Source organism: Syngnathoides biaculeatus, chromosome 11, assembly GCF_019802595.1.
Source record: "Syngnathoides biaculeatus isolate LvHL_M chromosome 11, ASM1980259v1, whole genome shotgun sequence".
Taxonomy (NCBI): domain Eukaryota; kingdom Metazoa; phylum Chordata; class Actinopteri; order Syngnathiformes; family Syngnathidae; genus Syngnathoides; species Syngnathoides biaculeatus.
This window is the reverse complement of record NC_084650.1, coordinates 20,132,665-20,153,482: the sequence shown is the minus strand read 5'-3', so window position 1 is coordinate 20,153,482 and position 20,818 is coordinate 20,132,665. Positions and strand designations below refer to the sequence as shown.

Sequence of the window (20,818 nt, the reverse complement as noted above, 5' to 3'; positions counted from 1 at the left end):
ACAGCATAATCAGGCTCGTGCTGAAGCGGCAGGATCATGACAGTGCCCCCCCCCCCTCCCCCTCAAAGGCACGGCTCCCAGACGTGCCTAAACGAAAAAACAGACAATAATTAACAGGCAGGGGTGGGCGGAAGGGGTGTCCGGAGGAGGGCACGCCCCCCCCAAACCCTAGTCTGGTGGCCATCCAGGCCACTAAACACAAGGCGTCCGGGTGGACAGGTCAGGAGGACGACCCGGACGCCAAGCACCAGGGTCCCCACGGGGCGATTCGGGCGGACGACCTCTGTGAGGAACCAAACGGCGAAGCAGGAACCAGAACGAGGCAGGCCTCTGCTCCGGACGAGAACCTCGCACACCGTCATTGCCAGACGATCAGGGATTGGTCGCCACCGAGGCTTGGTCAGTAGGCAGCCGTGGATTGGTCACCAACGAGGCCAGGTCATGAAGCGGCTGGGAGCCATCTGGAGCGAATAGGATGATGGAGAGAAGGACCAGAGCCATGACCGCCACCATCCCGAAGTCTCTCCAGCTCCAGGGTGGCTCCACAGAACTCCCCAGCTCCTCCTGGACAGGAACGTGAGAAGGCGGCGACACCATCTCCCCCTCCTGGACAGGAACGTGAGAAGGCGGCGACACCATCGCCCCCTCCTGGACAGCAACGTGAGAAGGCGGCGCCACCATCGCCCCCTCCTGGACAGCAACGTGAGAAGGCAACGTCAGTGTCACCGTCGCCACCTCCTGGACGGGAACGTATGGGCGTGCCCGTTGCCGACAGAGCAGGAGTGTGGAGCATCCGCGGGACGGTCGCCGACAAAGCAGGAGTGTGGAGCGTCCGCGGGCCAGTCGCCACTGGTACTCCAGAGCACGGACGAGAAGCTGCTGTGGAGACGTCGCCACCTCCTGGACAGCAACGTGAGGCGGCATCCGGTCGGTCCCCACTGCCACGTGAGCTTGCAGTGCATCCGTTGAAACAGCAACGTGGGCGTGGCGCGGTGGCGAATCCATTTCCAGGGCAACGTGAATGAGAGTCGGCAGAGAGTCAGTTGAAACTGACACGTGGGCGTGTCTCGGGAGCGGGTCAGTTCCGACTGCCGCGTGAACTCTGCTCGGAACAGCCAAAACCTCGACGTGGGAATGGCGAGGAGGCGGGTCAGTTTCCACAGCTACGTGCGCTTGGCGAGGTGGCGAGTCCGTTCCCACTGCGACGTGCACTTGAGGTGGCGAGTCAGTTCCCACTGCGACGTGCACTTGGCAAGGGGGCGGGTCGGTTTCCACGGCAACGTGAACCTGAGCTGGCGAAGAGTCAGTCGAAACTGACACGTGGGCGTGTCTCGGAAGCGGGTCAGTTCCAACTGCCACGTGAACCTGCATCAGCAGCGAGACCGTCGCCCTTGTGACGTCAGAGTAGCTCGGCTGGTTCGCCAATCCTTGCCGGACCTGGGCCGTGAGAGCCGCCAATTCTGCGCTCTGCCGCTCTATCTCCACCCGCATTTCACGGTAGAACGCCTCGTGATTTGGAGACTCCTCCTCCCTCTGGGCTGGAAGCTTCGCCAACAGCTGCGGGTCTGCCGGTTCCGCCGTTGCCGGCGAGGAGTGGGAGGACGATGTCTTAGTTGCCGCGCAGCAGGAGGCACCGGGGAGCGCCCGGCCGGGGCGTGTCCTCTGGCCGCCACGCGGAGGTCCCGGGTAGATGGCCAAGCGGGTTCCCTCATACGGATTGGTGTACTTAAACCTACCGGGTGAAGACGTTCGGGTGCTGGAAACGCGGGGAGGGGGGGCAAACTGACTGGGATGAAAAGCCGGGCAAAGAGATTCAAAATCAAAGTCGTCGGAGTCGTACTCAGGCAGCCGGTCATACAAATCACAGGTTCAATCACGGACACCGGAGCACACGAATGGGACGTGAAGATCATACGAACTGGCCCCGGCCAGTTGTCATCGCGGTCATATAAATCCACAGCATAATCAGGCTGCATTAGGCGCAGGTGTGCACCTTCCAATCAGCGCACTTGCGCGGACACCAGCACAGCTCGTGCTGAAGCGGCAGGATCATGACAGTGTGAGAGAGATGTGTCTGAAAGAGGGAGGGTTTGTGATGTGTTATGTAGTGCTTGTGTGAAAACAAGAAAAAGTGTTGTGATGTTAGTTGCTACATGCCAGAAAGGATGTCTGTGGTTTTGTGATCCTGACATTGGACTGACCAATCTCGGGATGTTGGCTACTTTCAAAAGTAGATCTTGGGTCAAAGAATTTTGCCCCCACCTGTCCTAGATACTCAGGACCCACTGCCTTGCAATTTTCCATGCTTTTAATTGCTTTTGTAACTTCTCCCTTTGCAATCATTAGTACTTACCGATCCACATCAATCACATAGTCTGCGCCTCTTTTTTGCTAATTTTCCTTATTCTTCAACTTCTCAAAGTGTTCTATCCATCTGTCTCGAACATTACTGGCACCAGTCAACAAGTTTCTATTTCTGTCCTCTGTTACCCTAAGATGGAGCACATCCTTTTCATCCTTATCTCACTCTCTGGGCAACCTGTTTAGATCTTTCTCTTGCTTTTCAGTTTTCAACCTGGCATACAGTTCATCCTGCTTATGCCAGCTTTACCGCATCTCCTTTTTTTCGTGTCTCTTCTCCTCTCTTCAATCCGCTCAGTGTGCCACTTCTTCTTAGCTAACCTCTTTCACTGTGCGATTTCCCGCATGTCTCAGTTCAACCACAAAGTACTTTCCTGCATGTCTCTCTGATGACCTTGGCTGTAGTGATCCATTCTTCTGGAAGCTCCTCCAGCCCACTAAAGGCCTGATTCACCTCTTCTCTGAAGGCTTTTCGGCCCTCTTCCATTCAGTGTTTTTTAATAAACATGCATAGTAATGGGCCTATTTTTTTGACCATCTTATTCAATAGAATACTAGCGGGAGAGAAGATGCCAGAAGAATGGAGCAAAAGTGTGCTAGTCCCCATTTTTAAGAACAAAGGCAATGTTCAGAGCTGTGGAAACTATAGAGGAATAAAGATGATGAGCCACACAATGAAGTTATGGGAAAGAGTAGTGGAGGCTCGACTCAGGACAGAAGTAAGTATCTGTGAGCAACAGTATGGTTTCATGCCTAGAATGAGTACCACAGATGCATTATTTGCCTTGAGGATGTTCGTGGAACAGTACAGAGAACGTCAGAAGGAGCTACATTGTGTCTTTGTATACCTAGAGAAAGCCTATGACAGAGTACCAAGAGATGAACTGTGGTAGTGCATGCGCAAGTCTGGCGTGGCAGAGAAATATGTTAGAATAGTACAGGACATGTATGAGGGCAGCAGAACAGCGGTGAGATGTGCCGTAGGTATGTCAGAAGAATTTAAGGTGGAGCAGGGACTGCATCAGGGATCCGCCCCTCCCTGCTTGCGGCAGTAATGGATAGGCTGACAGATGAGCTTTGACTGGAATCCCCTTGGACTATGATGTTCGCAGATGATATTGTGATCTACACGGAGCAGGCGGAGGAACAATTAGAAAGATGGAGGCACGCACTGGAAAGGAGAGGAATGAAGATTAGCCAAAGTAAAACAGAATATATGTGCATGAATGTGAGGGGCAGAGGAGGAAGAGTGAAGCTCCAGGGAGAAGAGATAGCGAGTGTGGACTACTTCAAATACTTGGGGTCAACGATACAGAGCAATGGAGAGTGTGGTAAGGAAGTGAAGAAACGGGTCCAAGCGGGATGGAACAGTTGGCGGAAGGTGTCTGGTGTTCTATGTGACAGAAGAGTCTCCGCTAAGATGAAGGGCAAAGTCTATAAAACAGTGGTGAGGGCGGCCACGATGTACGGATTAGAGACGGTGGCACTGAAGAAACAACAGAAAGCAGAACTGGGGGTAGCAGGAAAAAAGACATTGAGGTTCTCGCTTGGAGTGCACGGGTTGGATAGAAATAGAAATGAGCTCATTAGAGGGACAGCCAAAGTTGGACGTTTTGGAGACAAGGTTAGAGAGAGCGAACTTTGATGGTTTGGACATGTTCAGAGCCGAGAGAGTGAGTATATTGGTAGAAGGTGTCACGTCCCATCGGAACGAGAGGTAGGACCCAAATGCAGGAACTCTGAAGACGCAAGGTAGTTCAAGAAGAGACACACGTTTATTGTACGCAGAGGTCGGGGATCAAGCAGGCAGTCCGGTGCACGGGGAAACAATGCAGGCAGAAGTGTCAAGGAGTCAGGCTTACAAGGTTGGTCAGAGAACGGACGGAGGCCGGTACACACAGGTTCAGTCAGGAGTACGAGAGTGCTGGAACGGGACATAAAGATCAACGAACTGGCGCCGGCCAGTCGTCACCGGGTCCTATATATACGGGGGATGATCAGGCCGCATGAGGCACAGATGTGTGCCTCCCAATCACCACAGCCGCACAGCTCGCGCTGAAGCGGCAGGATCATGACAGTACCCCCCCCTCAAAGGCACGGCTCCCAGACGTGCCTAAACGAAAAAAACCAGACACTAATTAACACAGGCAGGGGTGGGCGGAAGGAGATCCGGAGGAGGGCACGCCCCCCCCCCCCGAACCCCAGACTGGTGGCCATCCAGGCCACCAAACACAAGACGTCCGGGCGGACAGGTCAGGAGGACGACCCGGACGCCAAGCACCAGGGTCCCCACGGGGCGATTCGGGCGGACGACCTCTGTGAGGAACCAAACGGCGAGGCAGGAACCAGAACGAGGGAGGCCACTGCTCCGGATGAAAACCTCCCACGCCGTCGTTGCAAGACGACCAGGGATTGGTCGCCAACGAGGCCAGGTCCTGAAGTGGCTGGGCGAACTCAGGAGCGAAGAAGATGATGGAGAGCAGGACCAGAGCCATGACTGCCACCCCGAAGTCTCTCCAGCTCCTGGGTGGCTCCACAGAACTCCCCAGCGCCTGCTGGACAGGGACGTGAGAAGGCGGCGGCGCCATCGCCGCCCTCTCCTGGACAGGGATGTGAGAAGGCGGCGGCGCCATCGCCGCCCTCTCCTGGACAGCAACGTGAGAAGGCGGCGGCGCCATCGCCGCCCCCTCCTGGACAGCAACGTGAGAAGGCGGCGGCGCCATCGCCGCCCCCTCCTGGACAGCAACGTGAGAAGGCGGCAGCAGCATCACCAACTCCACCTCCTCCTGGACGGGAGCGTGAGAAGGCAGCGACCCCGTCGCCACCTCCTGGACAGGAACGTGAGAAGGCAGCGACCCCGTCGCCGCCTCCTGGACAGGAACGTGAGGACGTGCCCGTCGCCGACAGAGCAGGAACGGGGAGCGACCGCGGACCGGTCGCCGACAGAGCAGGAGTGTGGAGTGTCCGCGGGCCAGTCGCCACTGCCACTCCAGAGCACGGACGAGAAGCGGCTGTGGAGACGTCGCCACCTCCTGGACAGCAACGTGTGGCGGCGTCGGGTCGGTCCCCACTGCCACGTGAGCTTGCACTGCATCCGTTGAAACGGCAACGTGGGCGTGGCACGGTGGCGAATCCGTTTCCAGGGCAACGTGAACCTGAGTAGGCGGAGAGTCAGTCGAAACTGACACGTGGGCGTGTCTCGGGAGCGGGTCAGTTCCGACTGCCGCGTGAGCTCTGCTTGGAACCGCCAAAACCTCGACGTGGGAATGGCGAGGAGGCGGGTCAGTCTCCAAAGCTACGTGCACTTGGCGAGGTGGCGAGTCTGTTCCCACTGTGGCGTGCACTTGGCAAGGGGGCGGGTCGGTTTCCACGGCAACGTGAACCTGAGTCACCAGTGAGTCCGTCGCCGTTGCGACGTCAGCGAAGCTCGGCTGGATCGCCAATCTTTGCCGGACCTGGGCCGTGAGAGCCGCCAATTCGGCGCTCTCCCGCTCTATCTCTGCCCGCATTTCACGGTAGAACGCCTCGGGATTTGGCGGCTCCTCCTCCGTCCTGGCTGGAAGCTTCGCCACCTGCTGCGGGTCTGCCGGTCTCACCGTTGCCGGCGAGGAGTGGGAGGACGGTGTCTTCGTTGCCGCGCAGCGAGAGACACCAGGGAGCGCCCGGCCGGGGCGTCTCCTCTGTCCGCCACGCGGAGGTCCCGGGTTGATGGCCAATCGGGTTCCCTCGTACCGATTAGTGTACTTGGATCTACCGGGCGAAGTCGCTCGGGTGCTGGAAACGCGGGGAGGCGGCGCAAACTGACTGGGGTGAAGGATCGGACGAGCAGATTCATATTCAAATTCGTCAGAGTCGTACTCAGGCAGCCGGTCATACAAATCACGGTCCTCCTCATATTCCGAAAAGTCAGAGTCCAGAAGAATATGAGGAGCCGGACTGGTCGTGTTCGGGACGTATTCATACCTCGCTGGCGGAGCGTAAGACACGGAAGTGGAGGACGTCAGGGAGCCTACCCGGATTGGGCAGGCTTGGTCCTCCAGCAGACGGTCCACCTTGCGTCGGTCCCGGCGACGCCGGGTCTTTCCTGCTGGGTCCTGTACAGCCCAGTTTGTTCTGTCACGTCCCATTGGAACGAGAGGTAGGACCCATATGCAGGAACTCGGAAGACGCAAGGTAGTTCAAGAAGAGACACACGTTTATTGTACGCAGAGGTCGGGGATCGAGCAGGCAGTCCGGTGCACGGGGAAACAATGCAGGCAGAAGTGTCAAGGAGTCAGGCTTACAAGGTTGGTCAGAGAACGGACGGAGGCCGGTACACTCAGGTTCAGTCAGGAGTACGAGAGTGGTGGAACGGGACATAAAGATCAACGAACTGGCGCCGGCCAGTCGTCACCGGGTCCTATATATACGGGGGATGATCAGGCCGCATGAGGCACAGGTGTGTGCCTCCCAATCACCACAGCCGCACAGCTCGCGGTGAAGCGGCAGGATCATGACAGAAGGGTGCTGAGGATGAGGACAGTGGCTGTTAGAGAAGAGGATACACGAGATAGGCTAAGATGGAAAAGGATGACACGCTGTGGCGACTCCTAACGGGACAAGCCGAAAGGAAAAGAATGAGAAGACGGTATAAAATGGGTAATAAAATTTACAGCACTGGTGTCGCAAAAGATATAATTCAAATTCCAACTACAAATTACAAGTTTTTGTGTCAGAAGTAATCCCTCTGGAGTCCAACACACTTTCTCAGTCTTCGCTGCCATACCTTCAAATATACTCCTGGAAAGATTCTTTCGAGATCCTCCACAGTTCTGTTGTCATGGCCATCTTGATGTCTTCAAAAAGTGTCCCCTTGATGACCACCTTGAACTTGGAAAAGTGGGGGGAAAAAATAACAAGGAGCCAGGTCAGGTTGGAGGTTGTTGTTGTTGCAGCATCGCAATGTTTTTCTTGGCCAGGAACTGTCAGATGCTCAGAGCATTGCATTGACATAGAGAAGAAGATGTACAACAAATGTAATGTTGCCCAAAGTCAATACTTTATGTTTTTTGGGACTCCGATCGAGGAACCTTCCTAGTAGACTTCATATTCTAACTTAAATATGCCAGAAAAGTTGGACTTGACAAATAATTATAATTGAGAACTAGTAAATCAAATGTTATAATAAAGAATCAATGTGTAGGATATTAACGTTACTATCCAAAGGCATCCAATATTCTGTTACAAAAATAGCCTTAAATTTCAGCAAAAAATACTGCAACAGTTGTTTTGTGATGAAATCACAGAAAAATCAAAAACTGTTGACCAATCTGCATGATGAACAATAATCATAACCAACATTAATTTGAACCATACAAGATCACTGACTTGTTTGCCAATTAGGCAAACCAGTCAGATGTTAAGAAACTGATGATGAATTGAAGAACAAAATTTTAGCTTTTGGCAACGATCTCTTCATTTGAAGAAAGTGTTTAAATCTTATCTAATCTAAAATCTAATCCAACATTTGTCTGCTTCTTGGGAAACTGACAGTTTTAACAGTCTGAATCAGTGGTTCTCACCTGTGGTCTTTCTGGGACCCGGTTTTTCATATTGCAGAATTGTGACCTACATTCATAAAAGTTGTATAAAGTTGTTATTGTTTAGAAATAGCCCCTGAAAACACATGTACAGTATATTACGTTTATAAATGTGTTTTTTGAACAGCCAAAGATATATTGATATCCATAATGTCTGCCAACCAAAGGCTGAGCTGCATCGTACTCGTTTACAGAGTAGACTTGGGGTCCTGACCCACCTGCTGAGACTCACTGGTCTGAATTATGCTTTAAATTTGGTGACGTATGATTGAAACATGATGGGAAGTGTTCTCATCTGAAGTCTGCCTTTGAGCAATGCTGGGCCCCCAGGCTGCTAATGGATTAAATGAAAGAGAGGTGCTTGGGAACAATACAATGGTCTTTTCTCACTGCGTCTAATCCTTGTTGGTATTGCAAGCAGTTTCATATGACTCCGCAGAGAAAAGGTGACAAGGGGCCTTGAGAAGAATTGTTTTACTACAGGCTAGAGAAAAAAGAGAGATGTCAACTGTGAGTAGCAACTATTCATTGTTTATATTTAATGTAGTTTGGGATTGTACTGTATATGTTTTAGTAAGTTTATGTTGTATTCGTGGTGTTTAGGAATTAGCACAATCACAGATGGATTAAAAATAAGGCCCAGTAATCTAAAATGGACCAAGGTAGACGACATTGCAATTCATGCTCGAGCTAGCGAAGACTTGTATGGTATCAGCAGATTTTACAATATATTTAAGGATGACGGAAATGTATTTTTTCTCCTATTCCGTTGTACATTTCTCTTTTTAAAGTGTTGTACATAAACACGGAGCAGCATTGTTTTGGCGTAGGTGAAAATTGCTGAAGATATCATGATATTCCGCCAATAGTAGCAATAGTATCACAATGCAGCAATTGTGTGATAGTCTTTATTTGTACACCAAGCGATCAATCTTCAGTGTATTAAGCATGATTAAGATGAGATTAGATAGATAGATAGATAGATAGATAGATAGATAGATAGATAGATAGATAGATAGATAGATAGATAGATAGATAGATAGATAGATAGATAGATAGATAGATAGATAGATAGATAGATAGATAGAGTTGCAATACAGTACGATTCACATCATACCCAAATTGTTGGGAAGTGGACAGCTCTATATACAGTACATCCGTCGCCAGATAATATCAAAAATGTGTCATATGCTGGTGCATTGAAATTGTATCGTATGATGTGATGACAAGACGTCGCGCCACTGATATTTTGTCCCAACCGTAGTTTTGACCCATTCATTATACTGTGAGCTTCATTTTTTGATTGTAGCCTCCACCAACCTCTTGTGAGTGGATGCTCCTGGTTGAACAGAAGAATGTAAGGAACACTCTTTTTGGTCCTTTTTCTGTCCAAGAACCAACAAATTGATCTCAGTTTCAAAGAGCCTCAAAAGATATGAGAAAATAAGTACTCTTCATTTTGACTCAGTTGTTGTTTGTCATGTTCATTAAAGCTTCTGGAGTGATGCATTATTGCACAACAGTGATATTTTGTTGCTGTTGCTTATGTTTTCCGGCAGATAAATGTTCGGGTAACGAGCATGGACGCTGAGCTGGAATTTGCCATTCTGCCCAGCACGACTGGCAAACAACTTTTTGATCAGGTACACTCTACAACACATGCTAATGGGCCTTTTTTTCCCTAGCAGTAATATGATACAATGAATTGTTCTGTTCAGATAGTGAAAACGATCGGGCTGAGGGAAACCTGGTTCTTCGGTCTGCAGTACCAGGACAGTAAAGGCTTCTCCACCTGGCTAAAGCTCAACAAAAGGGTGAAAAAAAAAGTTTACTTATCTACATGTTGGTATATCTCTCAAATGACCCGCCCAACCGACACCCTTGATAGATCCCCACAAATGAATGTGACTTTTTCTTGATCCACTAAGGTTAATTAGATGCTTGTGTTAATCCTTTTGTTGCGGGGTGCCAATCCCAGGTGACTGCTCAAGATGTCAAGAGGGACAATCCTCTGTTGATCAAGTTCAGGGCAAGGTTTTACCCCGAGGATGTTTCAGAAGAACTCATCCAGGAGGCAACGCAGCGTCTCTTCTTTCTGCAGGTTAGCGAATACAAAGCCAATGGCAGTCATCACAAGTAAAGTAAATGAAAAATTGAGGTTCTTTATTTTGCTATTTCATAATTCAGAATTTTGAAAAATATACCTACCTTGTATTCTATTCCAAATTACTAGTACGACTAAAATGTTTTAAATTCACATTAGAACTACAATTCAGCATTGACAAAAAAAAAAAAAAAACACTTTCAACTAGCAAGTATGAATTTTGTGGTGGTACCTATGCACAGACAAACCAGGAATCGCAACTAAAACAGATGCCACAAAAATCTCTGAGGGTTTCCCATCGACTCAGGCATATGGTTATTCTCACCGGTTTTTCACAAGAGAGTTCCTGCGCACAAAAAATAAATCCATGTGCATCACATAAATTTCCGGAGATTCATGGCTTTTTCTTTGTATGCGCAATGATAATATGAATAATAACAATGTGCAACTGTCATTCTTTTTGCTTTAGGTAAAAGAGAGCATATTAAATGACGACATTTACTGCCCACCCGAGACTGCCGTGCTTCTGGCCTCATATGTGGTTCAGGTCAAACTTGGAGACTATAGGGAAGATTATCACGTAGCAGGCTACCTAACAAGAGAGAAGCTGCTTCCCCAGAGGTAGTTGTTCCATCCTCTGGATACAAACTTTAACTTTATTCAGTCATCTGAATTCTAACTGGAGTGTCATCTTCAATGGTAAACCCAGGATTTTAGAGCAACACAAACTGAATACGAATCAGTGGGAGGAAAGAATTCAAGTGTGGCATCAAGAGCACAAGGGAACGCTAAGGTAACCCAAACTCAATGTCCTCCCTCGCGTTGGGCATTGCTTGAATTTAAATGATTCCGGATCCAATTCTGGTTCCTTGTTTAGATTCCAGTTACAAACGATTCTGGTTTCCGATTCTTTTAGAGGACAGCAAAATGGTGGCATGGTTTGAAGAAGGGATGATTAAACTAAGAAGGGCCATCTGTTTTGCAAGCCACAGCATTGACTAAAATGAACGTTTGATCTGGTCTGTGTCATTTGCATGCATTCTAAGCTTTGGAAATACATATTCTAATGTTCACAAGTAATTTGCATTTACTTTGAGCCGCCGTTTGTCACATTTTATGATCTGCCTCAATTTCAGCATAAGACAAAATTCACCGTGTAGGCCAAGGCTCAGCATGAGTAAGAGCACATTAAAGACATGCATCCGTTACGTCCACACATCGTGCAACATACGAGTACTTTGCACATTATAATCTTATTGCAAGTGTTGCACTGAGGAGAAGGTTATTTACGAGGAGAAGGTTATTTATTAATAATTTAGGACACAAAGGTCGCGGGGAGTACTGGAGTCTATCCCAGCTGTCAACGGGCAGGAGGCGGGTTACACCCTGAACTGGTGGCCAGCCATTCGCAGGGCACATCGAGACAAACAGCCGCACTCACAATCACACCTAGGGGCAATTTAGAGTGTCCAATTAATGTTGCATGTTTTTGGGATTTGGGAGGAAACCGGAGTGCCTGGAGAAAACCCACGCAGACACGGGAAGTACATCCAAACTCCACACAGGATGGTCCAGGATCGAACCTGGGACCTCAGAACTGTGAGGCCAACGCTTTACCAGCTGACCCACCATTCCGCCGCATCATAAAGAGGAACCGAGATTTTTAAAATGAACAATTTCAGGAGAATTGTAATGTAATTCCTGGTCACTACCGAGGTTCATTCTCGATGCCCAACCCTAGCACACCTTTCTGCGATTAAGTGAGTCATCACATAAAATATGACATGACTCTTTGTCACAGGGAGGATGCCATGGTGAAGTACTTGAAGATAGCCCAGGATCTAGAAATGTATGGGGTCAACTATTTCAGCATCAAGAACAAGAAAGGAACTGAGCTCTGGTTGGGAGTAGACGCGCTGGGCCTCAACATTTATGACAAAAAGGACAAGTAGGTCTTCAGGTCCCAGTTGGGACAGTTGTTAATTTAAAATCCATTTTTAATGCTGATGTTTTTGTCATACAAAATGTACATTTCTGCAGATTAATAACGTTTTTTTTTTTTATTTATTTAGTCTTTATTTGTCCTAGAAAGGCAATTCAGAACGGATTCACATTTGCATTGCCTGGCTGAAAAATAGCAGAGTAAAATAAAATTATGTTCGAGATATAAACAAATTAGATAGCAACTATTTTGAACACACATTGCTAGGTGGGCAAGGAAAATACAAGTTTAAGATGAATAAACTTAAATTACTCGGCTGCCTTTTATTCTTTATCATGGTATAATTCAAAATGCACCATCTTGGATATTACTCAGTTTCAAATTGAAAGGGAAACAATGTGGTATTGAACATCACTATCTACTGTGATAAGACCTTTCATAATTACTTTGCCATACTGATATACAGTTCACATATTTGTGTATTATTTTGCCAGATTTATTTGCGTCTAAGCTATGACAAAGTATTCCAATATTCTGCAGGCTGACCCCAAAGATTGGCTTCCCCTGGAGTGAGATCAGAAATATTTCCTTCAATGACAAGAAGTTCGTCATCAAACCAATTGACAAGAAATCTCCGGTATGGAATATGTTAAAAGCAGCAATATGTACACGACAGGCCAGTTCATTGTTTATTTAGGGGACACGGATTTGTCTTATGTTCGCCGTTTTAAGTTGATCGAATTCATAGATGTCTGTTTGATTAGCATTGATTGTTTAGTGTTCGTGATTTGAGAATTTAGATTTATTAGATTAATATAAATAGCTTTTCTCAACTACAAACAAGAAACTAATGACATGCTGATTCAGATCTCTTCACTGTGCTTGTTAACAGGTTTTCCATGATACTCATGGAAATTATAATTATCCTAAATGCGTAAATCCTAGTTCATACTGAAATGTGATCATTTCATAATGATGATCACCAACTTTGCTTTTCGGGCACATCTCCAGGAAATTCACGATCTCAAGACTCTACAATGAATTAGATGCTAAGATGTGGCGTCATCAAACAAACCGTAGATAATTGATGCTTTTGTGTTAAAGGACTTTGTTTTCTATGTACCTCGTCTTCGCATCAACAAACGTATCCTCGCATTGTGCATGGGAAACCACGACTTGTACATGCGCAGACGCAAACCGGACACCATCGAAGTACAACAGATGAAGGCCCAGGCAAGAGAGGAGAAGAACAAGAGGCAGATAGAGAGGTAAAAGGCAAAGATAAGGACGTCTTTTTTTTCAAGTTTACAGTGTGTGATCTGTAGTTAAAAAAGAACTGTCAGGGGAGAGCGTTGTTCCAGACGTGTACTTATGCACAATTCTCCTGTCAGGGCTCTGCTTGAGAGTGAGAAAAAAAAGCGTGAAAACGCTGAGAAGGAAACAGAGAAGATCGCTCGTGAGACAATGGAGCTGATGGAGAGATTGCGACAGATTGAGGAGCAGACAAAGAGAGCTCAAGATGGTCTGACAACTTTCCAAATGCAATGTTTTATTCTGATTGCAAACATATTTAAATATTTGTGATTTGGGAATTTCTCCCAATAAAGTCTACCGTAACAGAACTGTATACGCTGTCTTTTGTATTGTGTCTGCTGAATGTTGTGTTTCAGAGCTGGAGGAGCAGACTCGCAGGGCGCTCGAGTTAGAGAAAGAGAAGACGCTTGCGCAGGAGGAGGCTGAGAGCCTGGAAAATGACCACAGGGCTGCCATGCAGGCGAAAGAAGCCCTGCTACAACATCCCCAGTCCAACTTGAAGAGTCAGGAGGAGCTGGTACATGTACACCATTCGGCCGTATGCCAACAGTGGATTATATGTGAACCTTCATTTGTGGAAGTATATCTGCTTTAATATAAACTGCTGCTTCATGTATGGGCAGCGCAGTGACGCAGCTGTATAATGTTGGCCTCACATTTCTGAGGACTGGGGTTCAAATCCCAATCCCGCCTGTTGTGTGTGTGTTCCTTGTTCTCCCCATACCTGTGTGGGTTTTCTCTGGGTACTCTGGTTTCCTCCAAGAAGCACAAAAACATGCAACATTAATTGGAGACTCTAAATTGCCCCTAGGTGTGATTGTGAGTGCGACTGTTGTCTGCCTCCATGTGCCCTGTGGCAACCAGTTCAGGGTTTACCCTGCCTCCTGCCCGATGACAGCTGGGTTTGGCTCCAGCACTCCTGCGACCCCTGTGAGGATAAGCGACTAAGAAAATGGATCGATGGATGGATAGATAGTTCATGTATGTCATTCCAACACACGTGTGCCCCCTAGTTCTCATTTGTTGCTCCCGATATTAGAAAAACTCCCGCAGTCGCCGAAAGGGCATCACTCTACTTTGAAGAATCTCTTGAAAACTCATCTCTTTTGCAATTGTGTAGCACCTTAATGTGTCTAACTAGTCTCTCTACCTTGTACTGCTTCACTATTGTTACTAGTTTGTGAAATGGTGAAACAAGGGTATTATTTTCGGTTACTGAACTGAAACTGAGTGAATCCAAGTTTGATTCTGCATTATAGAAACGGGCGGCACGATGGCTCAGCTGAAAAGCATTGGTCTCACAATTTTGAAGTCCCGGGTTCAATCCCGGACTCGCCTGCGTGGAGTTTGCATGCTCTCCCTGTGCCTGCGTGGGTTTTCTCCGGGCACTCCGGTTTCCTCCTATATCCCAAAAACATGCAACGTTAAAGTGACACTCTAAATTGCCCCTTGGTGTGACTGTGAGTACGGCTGTTTGTCTTGATGTGCCCTTCGTTGGCTGGCAACCAGTTCAGGGTGTACCCTGCCTCCTCCCCACTGACAGCTGGGATAGGCTCCAGCACTCCTGCAACCCTTGTGAGGATAAGCAGCTAAGAAAATGGATGGATGGATGAATTGTAGAAACGAAGAGATTGCATCAACACAGACACAAATGCACACGCACGCGCATGGACACACATACACACACGCCTATTGTCACGACAAACAGAGCACAGTGACCTTAGATCAGGAGCACTCTTAACTCTTTCCCCATTTGTGTGCCCATGTGGATAGGCCACTGAGCTGGCAGAGCTTACATCGAAAATCTCCCAGCTGGAAGATGCCAAGAAGAAAAAGGATGAGGAGGCAATGAGATGGCAGAAAAGGGTGAGAATTAACGGAAGAAGCGGGAGCCAGATAAAGGACGAATCAAAAATGAGCTCAGAGGGATGTCTGACACTCCTAAGTGAACAGGGTATCAGATAAGATAGATGGATAGATAGAAGCAAGGAATCCGTCAGTGGCAAGAATATCACAAGACTGAGAATTTATTGCCATTTAATATGAACCAAACCCTAGTAAGTCTATTGTCGGATTTAACATGTAACCCTAGATTCTCGGGCTGTCACTATCGAATATTTTCCAAATTAATTATCCCAGAGATATTCTGTCGAGTCAAGTAATTGCCCACGACCTCTACATTGTTTGTTAACTTATAATGTGTTGGGGTTTTTTTTCATTTCTGAGGGACTGACCATCTGTCCTTCAACTGCATATATTGGTACTGAGTCTATAGTACAGAATATGAGAAAGCAAAATCAGCCTCTGCTAAACAGCATTGGCATGCCAGGGATTACCATTTTAGGAAAAAATAAATAAATAACACTAACTACAATTCAGCTCACTCATCCTACAGTAGCGACTTAACTCGAATTTCAACTCAAGTCAGATTCCACCATTAAAGTCAGAATTTTTATCAAAATACTTTGTATAAAAAACAAATACAGTGAAATAAACGAGATGATGTACTTAGCATGACTGCTGAGAAGTGGATGGAGAAGAAGAAGGGGAGGCTGGACTCAGCCATTGCTAAGCTATTAGCCAGACAAAATGGCGGACGGGGGACAGGCGTTGTAAAGTCGAAACGTTTTAGGTCGAGACCGTCTTAACCCGAGGACTCACTGTATTAACAATGACATACAGATCCTCTGTCATTTTTGCCGAACACTCCGTCCATGTGCAATAAATGTCTGTGTGGTAAACATGGACACTGGTCAAATTGTTCTGGGTGGCACAAATATGCTTTTATTAATACTTTTTATTGCCTTGTGCCGGAAATTTTTGCCTCAACCAATATTTGTGGTCAACTTGCCTGAGTTAGCTGACTTGTTTTCACAGCCCTACTTGACTCAAATGCTCACACTGAAATGCGTCATCTTTAATTTGTTTCTTTTGTCACCATAAAAATAAAAATAAAAAAATACTGTACTTCAAATTGTGCACGTATTCACTTTAACGGCGTTAGGTGCACATTCATATTTTTTTTCCATTTATAATAATTATAGGGTAGCACAGTGTCCTGGTGGTTAGCACGTCTGCTTCAGAGTTGCGAGAATTGGGTCTCGAATCTCAGCTTTAGCATTTGCATGTTTTTAATGAGAGATTTTTCTTCCTAAATTCTGGGATTCTCCCACATTCCCCCACGGGTTAGCTTGATGATATTAATCCATAAAGATTTAGGAATTATTTTCACTCAATTTTGTTACATGTGCTTAATAATTGCCAAAACTCTTGAACCATACAAACTAAAATAAGAATTATTTTATGTGTTACAAAGTAATCACCAAACTAGTAAGTGCTTAGAATTTAAACATAACATAAAACATTTCTTAAAAATAACATTGTAACATTGTCTCATCGAGTACTCACTGTAACAATTTCGCATAAAAGGCTACTGAGGGTGTAAACATTTACAACAGCTCTCCTCTGAATATGTAAATGTCTTTGTTGACAGGCGATGATGGTAGAAGCTGATTTAGAGAGGACCAAAGAAGAGCTGAAATCAAAAATAATGGGAATCCACATTCAGGATTCTGTCCACCCGCACATGCATGATCATGACGAGACAGATGAGAGCAGCGCGGAGGCGAGCGCTGAGTTAATGTCTCCCGGCACAGTACGCGACCGCAGTGAAGAGGAAAGAGTAACAGAGGCACAAAAGAACCAGAGACTGCAGAAAAACTTGAAGGTACACTCAATAAATATAGAACAATCTGCAGCGGTTTGCCGCCAATCTATTCTGTTCATCGCTAAAAATTGTCACCGAAAGAATCAATCCCTTCCACTCATAATGTAACCCATTCAAAAGTAATAATGGGACTTCTGACTTTAATTTGAAGGTAAACTATTTACATTCCCCAGATGACCCGTGCACATACCCGTGAAATTTGCCAAGCTTTTTGACAACAATCTCAGAAATGTTGCAAATTGATTGACCACATTGACTTCAAAGCTTTGTAAACATTTCACGTTGTTGTAGTCGAACGATAATTTGTGCAATTTATGATGGTTTATGCCCAAATGGACTCAGTCTCGGTTGACGCTGTCATGTCATGTAGTTTACTTTGCCCGCTCGATCTCACCTATTGCGCACTTCCTGGTGATCGTTACGTTTGCTCCATTTGTTGACTTTTCTGTTTAATACACGCTGTATATGGTTTTGATTGTGCAGGTTAGTTGACAGCCTAATTGCACCCCAAAAAGGATGTTTTTTTTTTTCCCGTTGTTGTTGATTTTGTTTTTTTTTTTTTCCAAGCAACTAAGTGCACTCTACATAATTAAACAATGTTGCCGGTACCTTGCCTTTCAAGTGGTTTTATTCATTTGTCATCCACAAAGTCTATTACTCCCGGAATAAAATTGGACATTATTTCCCAAGCAAAACAAGATACCAATGATGTTGAATAGAATTTCCAACATGCAGGGGGGAAAAAATGGATTTAATAACTATGGACAAAAGAATGTTTTCAGATTGGGACTGAGGAGCGAACAAGGGTGTTGGGGAGAGGGCTGAGGCTTCTGAATAGTCTCAGCTATGAGGATTTCATTCTCTGTATGTTTGCGTTCTCTTTCAGTTCCTGAGTACTGAGCTTGCTCGAGCTCTAGACGAGAGCAAAAAGACCCCAAATGACCTGATCCATGCTGAGAATGTAAAGGCCGGCCGCGACAAATACAAGACCCTACGTCAGATCCGTCAGGGTAACACCAAGCAGCGCATTGATGAATTTGAGTCCATGTGAGAGAATCTACTGTAGACGGGCTGAATGAAGCACTAAATTGGATCAAATATGGAAACGGAGTAGACTTAATTTATACCAATATTGAATCTAAGAATGGATGAATAGACTTGATATAACAACAAATAGTATACTTCTACTGTCCTTTATTTTCAGTGTTTCATCTGAGATAAATCTATGAGAAAATTACATAAACATCCATTTCCCACGTCATTGGGGTACACTTGCACAATCTAATAAGTCAATACACGATCTTCATCAAATGTATTTTCCATTCTCAAAGATAATAATATGACTTTGTTGACACTATCAGAGAGGTATTAATTTAACAATTAATAATTACTAGATTATTATTGTCAAACTACAATGTAAGGGGTCAATTATATTTTGTTCCTTATTTAGCAAATTTCAGGGCTAGGCCTGCATTACTACAACAATAAACAAATTGTTAAATAAATATTATTCTGACAGTGCCAATAAAAACTTCTGTTCTGAATTTCTGTCACAGCTCTGGTATTGGATCTCATTAGCTTGTGTGGTTCTGTGATGTATAATATATCGTCTTTAGTCTTTTCCGGTTTGTTAACTTCTTCTTTTTATAACCTTATAAATGATTCAACTGCACCCATGGAATTTAGGTTTGTCACATTGTTTTCTCAAAAGCTCATTTTTATTTTATTTTATCCAAATAAAATAGAGAAAAGACACCATTTGTTTGACTGCGCGTGGTTGCGTTTGATGGTTTTGCATCATCACCTTCAACGTGCCGAACAATGCTTTGCAAAAACGGTTCCAGTTCGATAAAAAAGAACATGCTCAACGCTTTTGAAGAGCGTTAAGAGAGCTGGACTGGATTATTCATCCAATATCTTGAGAAAGTGTGTCCAAACCTTCGACTAGTGTACAGTTCTTTATATCCAGTCTATTCCATCTGTTTTGCTTTTGTACTTCTCATTGATCTCCTCACACCCTAGATGTATCTTTTTAGGATAGCAACATTGTGGAGCTGACTGGCTCAAAGTTTGGTTTTTTTTTAAACAGGAAGTCTAAATCTCATTCATCTGGTTCTACTTTACCCTTTTTATTAGGAATACACTAAATAATGTCGACTGTTTTTCTGCAAAGCTCAGCATGTGAGATGCATCACTATAATAGGTCATCATTATGTTACTTTCTTTTTACACCTTTTATTATTATCATTACGACTACCGCTATTATACAGCTATTACATGTTCTGTGAGTCTGGTACAAATCTGTTCAAATTTTCCTTGAAATAAGGCATTTCATTGCAGTGATGAATGACCAAGGGAAGCTGGAAGCTCAACTTGGTACTTTGATCCTAATTTCCACTTGTGTTACTGCGCTTGGCGCTTTCATTCCAAGAGCCGCCCATCTTATTTCACTGTCATTTTTTTTCCTTTTCAGTCTCTCTGTCCATCTGTGGCGATTTATTTAATACAGATACTATAAATGAAGCAAGCTCACACTCGCAGGGCACATAGGGGAAGGCAACAGTCGCACTCATAATCACATTTAAGGGTAATTTAGAGACCAATCAATGCATGTTTTGGGATGCGGGAAGAATCCTGGAGAAAACCCACGCAGGCACGGGGAGAACATGCAAATTCCGTACGGGCGGAGCTGGGATTTGGGATTTGAACCACGGTCCTCAGAACTGTGAGGCCAACGCTCTAACCAGCTGTTTCACCATGCCGCCCATTATTGACAATTACAGCAAATTTGTCACATCCCCCACAGGGTCTGATACAACTCCCATAATCCACTGGGTGCAAAGTGGATCCTTCTACCTTCTTCACTGCCTTTAGACTTGTAATCCTAAACAAGACTCACTGCTGCCATGCTAACTTCAGAACCTCAATAGCTATTGGAGGTTTACCCATGAGCTAATAATGGCCCACAGTGTAATAATCCATCCATCCATTTTCTTTGCCGTTTATCCTCACAAGGATCGTGTGGAGTGCTGTAGCCTATCCTGGCGTTTAACGGGCAGGAGGCGGGGTACACCCTGAACCGGTTGCCAGCCAATCCCAGGGCACACAGAGATAAACGGCCACACTCACAATCACACCTTTTTTAAATTTTCGCAATTTAGAGTGCCCAATTAATGTTGCATGTTTTTGGGATGTGAGAGGAAACCGGACTGCCTGGAGTAAACCTGCGCAGGCATGGGGAGAAAATGCAAACTCCACACAGGCGGGGCCGGGATCAAACCCGGGTCCTCAGAACTGTGAGGCCAACGCTTGACCAGCTGAGACACCGTGCTGCCTAGTGTAATTTCTCCTTTTTAAAATGTAACATAAAGTTCTAAAAAATGTTTAAATAAAGTTCAGGGTGTACCCCACCTCCTGCCCGTTGACAGCCAGGATAGGCTTCACCACGCCCCGAGACTCTTATGAGCATAAGCAGCAAAGAAAATGGATGGATGGATGGACTGTAAATAATGTTGTTGAAATCCTTTTCATAATGTCATTCTGTGCAAAGTATGCCGAGTACTGTATTACCATTTTTGTGTCCCAAAATGTCACTTTGAATTTTATTAGCTGCAAATTCGTGAGAGGGTGAATGTCATGCAGCATGGGACAAGCGGGTAGGACCCAAATACAGGATTCCGAGGCAGTGACATGATTTCGAGGGTGTAGCCAGACGCACACAGGGCAGTAGCCTTGCACAAATGACACGAATACTGTAATAGCCTTCGTGAAGTGTGTACATTGCATACTAA

General features: G+C 45.9%; 1 protein-coding gene across 16 annotated transcripts in view; it reads left to right on the top strand.

Moving 5' to 3' along the window:
* Positions 1-18,731, top strand: part of LOC133509188 (moesin-like) — a 37,654-nt gene extending 18,923 nt beyond the window's left edge. For 5 of the 16 annotated variants that reach the window (XM_061835975.1, XM_061835976.1, XM_061835974.1 and 2 more), the window contains 15 exons: positions 8,380-8,450; positions 9,250-9,297; positions 9,500-9,583; positions 9,659-9,754; positions 9,919-10,041; positions 10,514-10,665; positions 10,754-10,837; positions 11,846-11,992; positions 12,527-12,623; positions 13,091-13,254; positions 13,378-13,508; positions 13,657-13,817; positions 15,074-15,166; positions 16,794-17,027; positions 17,914-18,730. In XM_061835975.1, coding sequence (XP_061691959.1) covers positions 8,442-8,450; positions 9,250-9,297; positions 9,500-9,583; positions 9,659-9,754; positions 9,919-10,041; positions 10,514-10,665; positions 10,754-10,837; positions 11,846-11,992; positions 12,527-12,623; positions 13,091-13,254; positions 13,378-13,508; positions 13,657-13,817; positions 15,074-15,166; positions 16,794-17,027; positions 17,914-18,078 — 1,788 coding nt within the window. In that variant the 5' untranslated portion in view covers positions 8,380-8,441 and the 3' untranslated portion in view covers positions 18,079-18,730. Of the gene's footprint in view, positions 1-3,221; positions 4,231-6,572; positions 8,451-9,249; positions 9,298-9,499; positions 9,584-9,658; positions 9,755-9,918; positions 10,042-10,513; positions 10,666-10,753; positions 10,838-11,845; positions 11,993-12,526; positions 12,624-13,090; positions 13,255-13,377; positions 13,509-13,656; positions 13,818-15,073; positions 15,167-16,793; positions 17,028-17,913 lie in introns of those variants that run through there. The other 11 variants (XM_061835983.1, XM_061835980.1, XM_061835981.1 and 8 more) reach the window with 6 other exon arrangements.
* Positions 18,732-20,818: the final 2,087 nt, after the last annotated feature.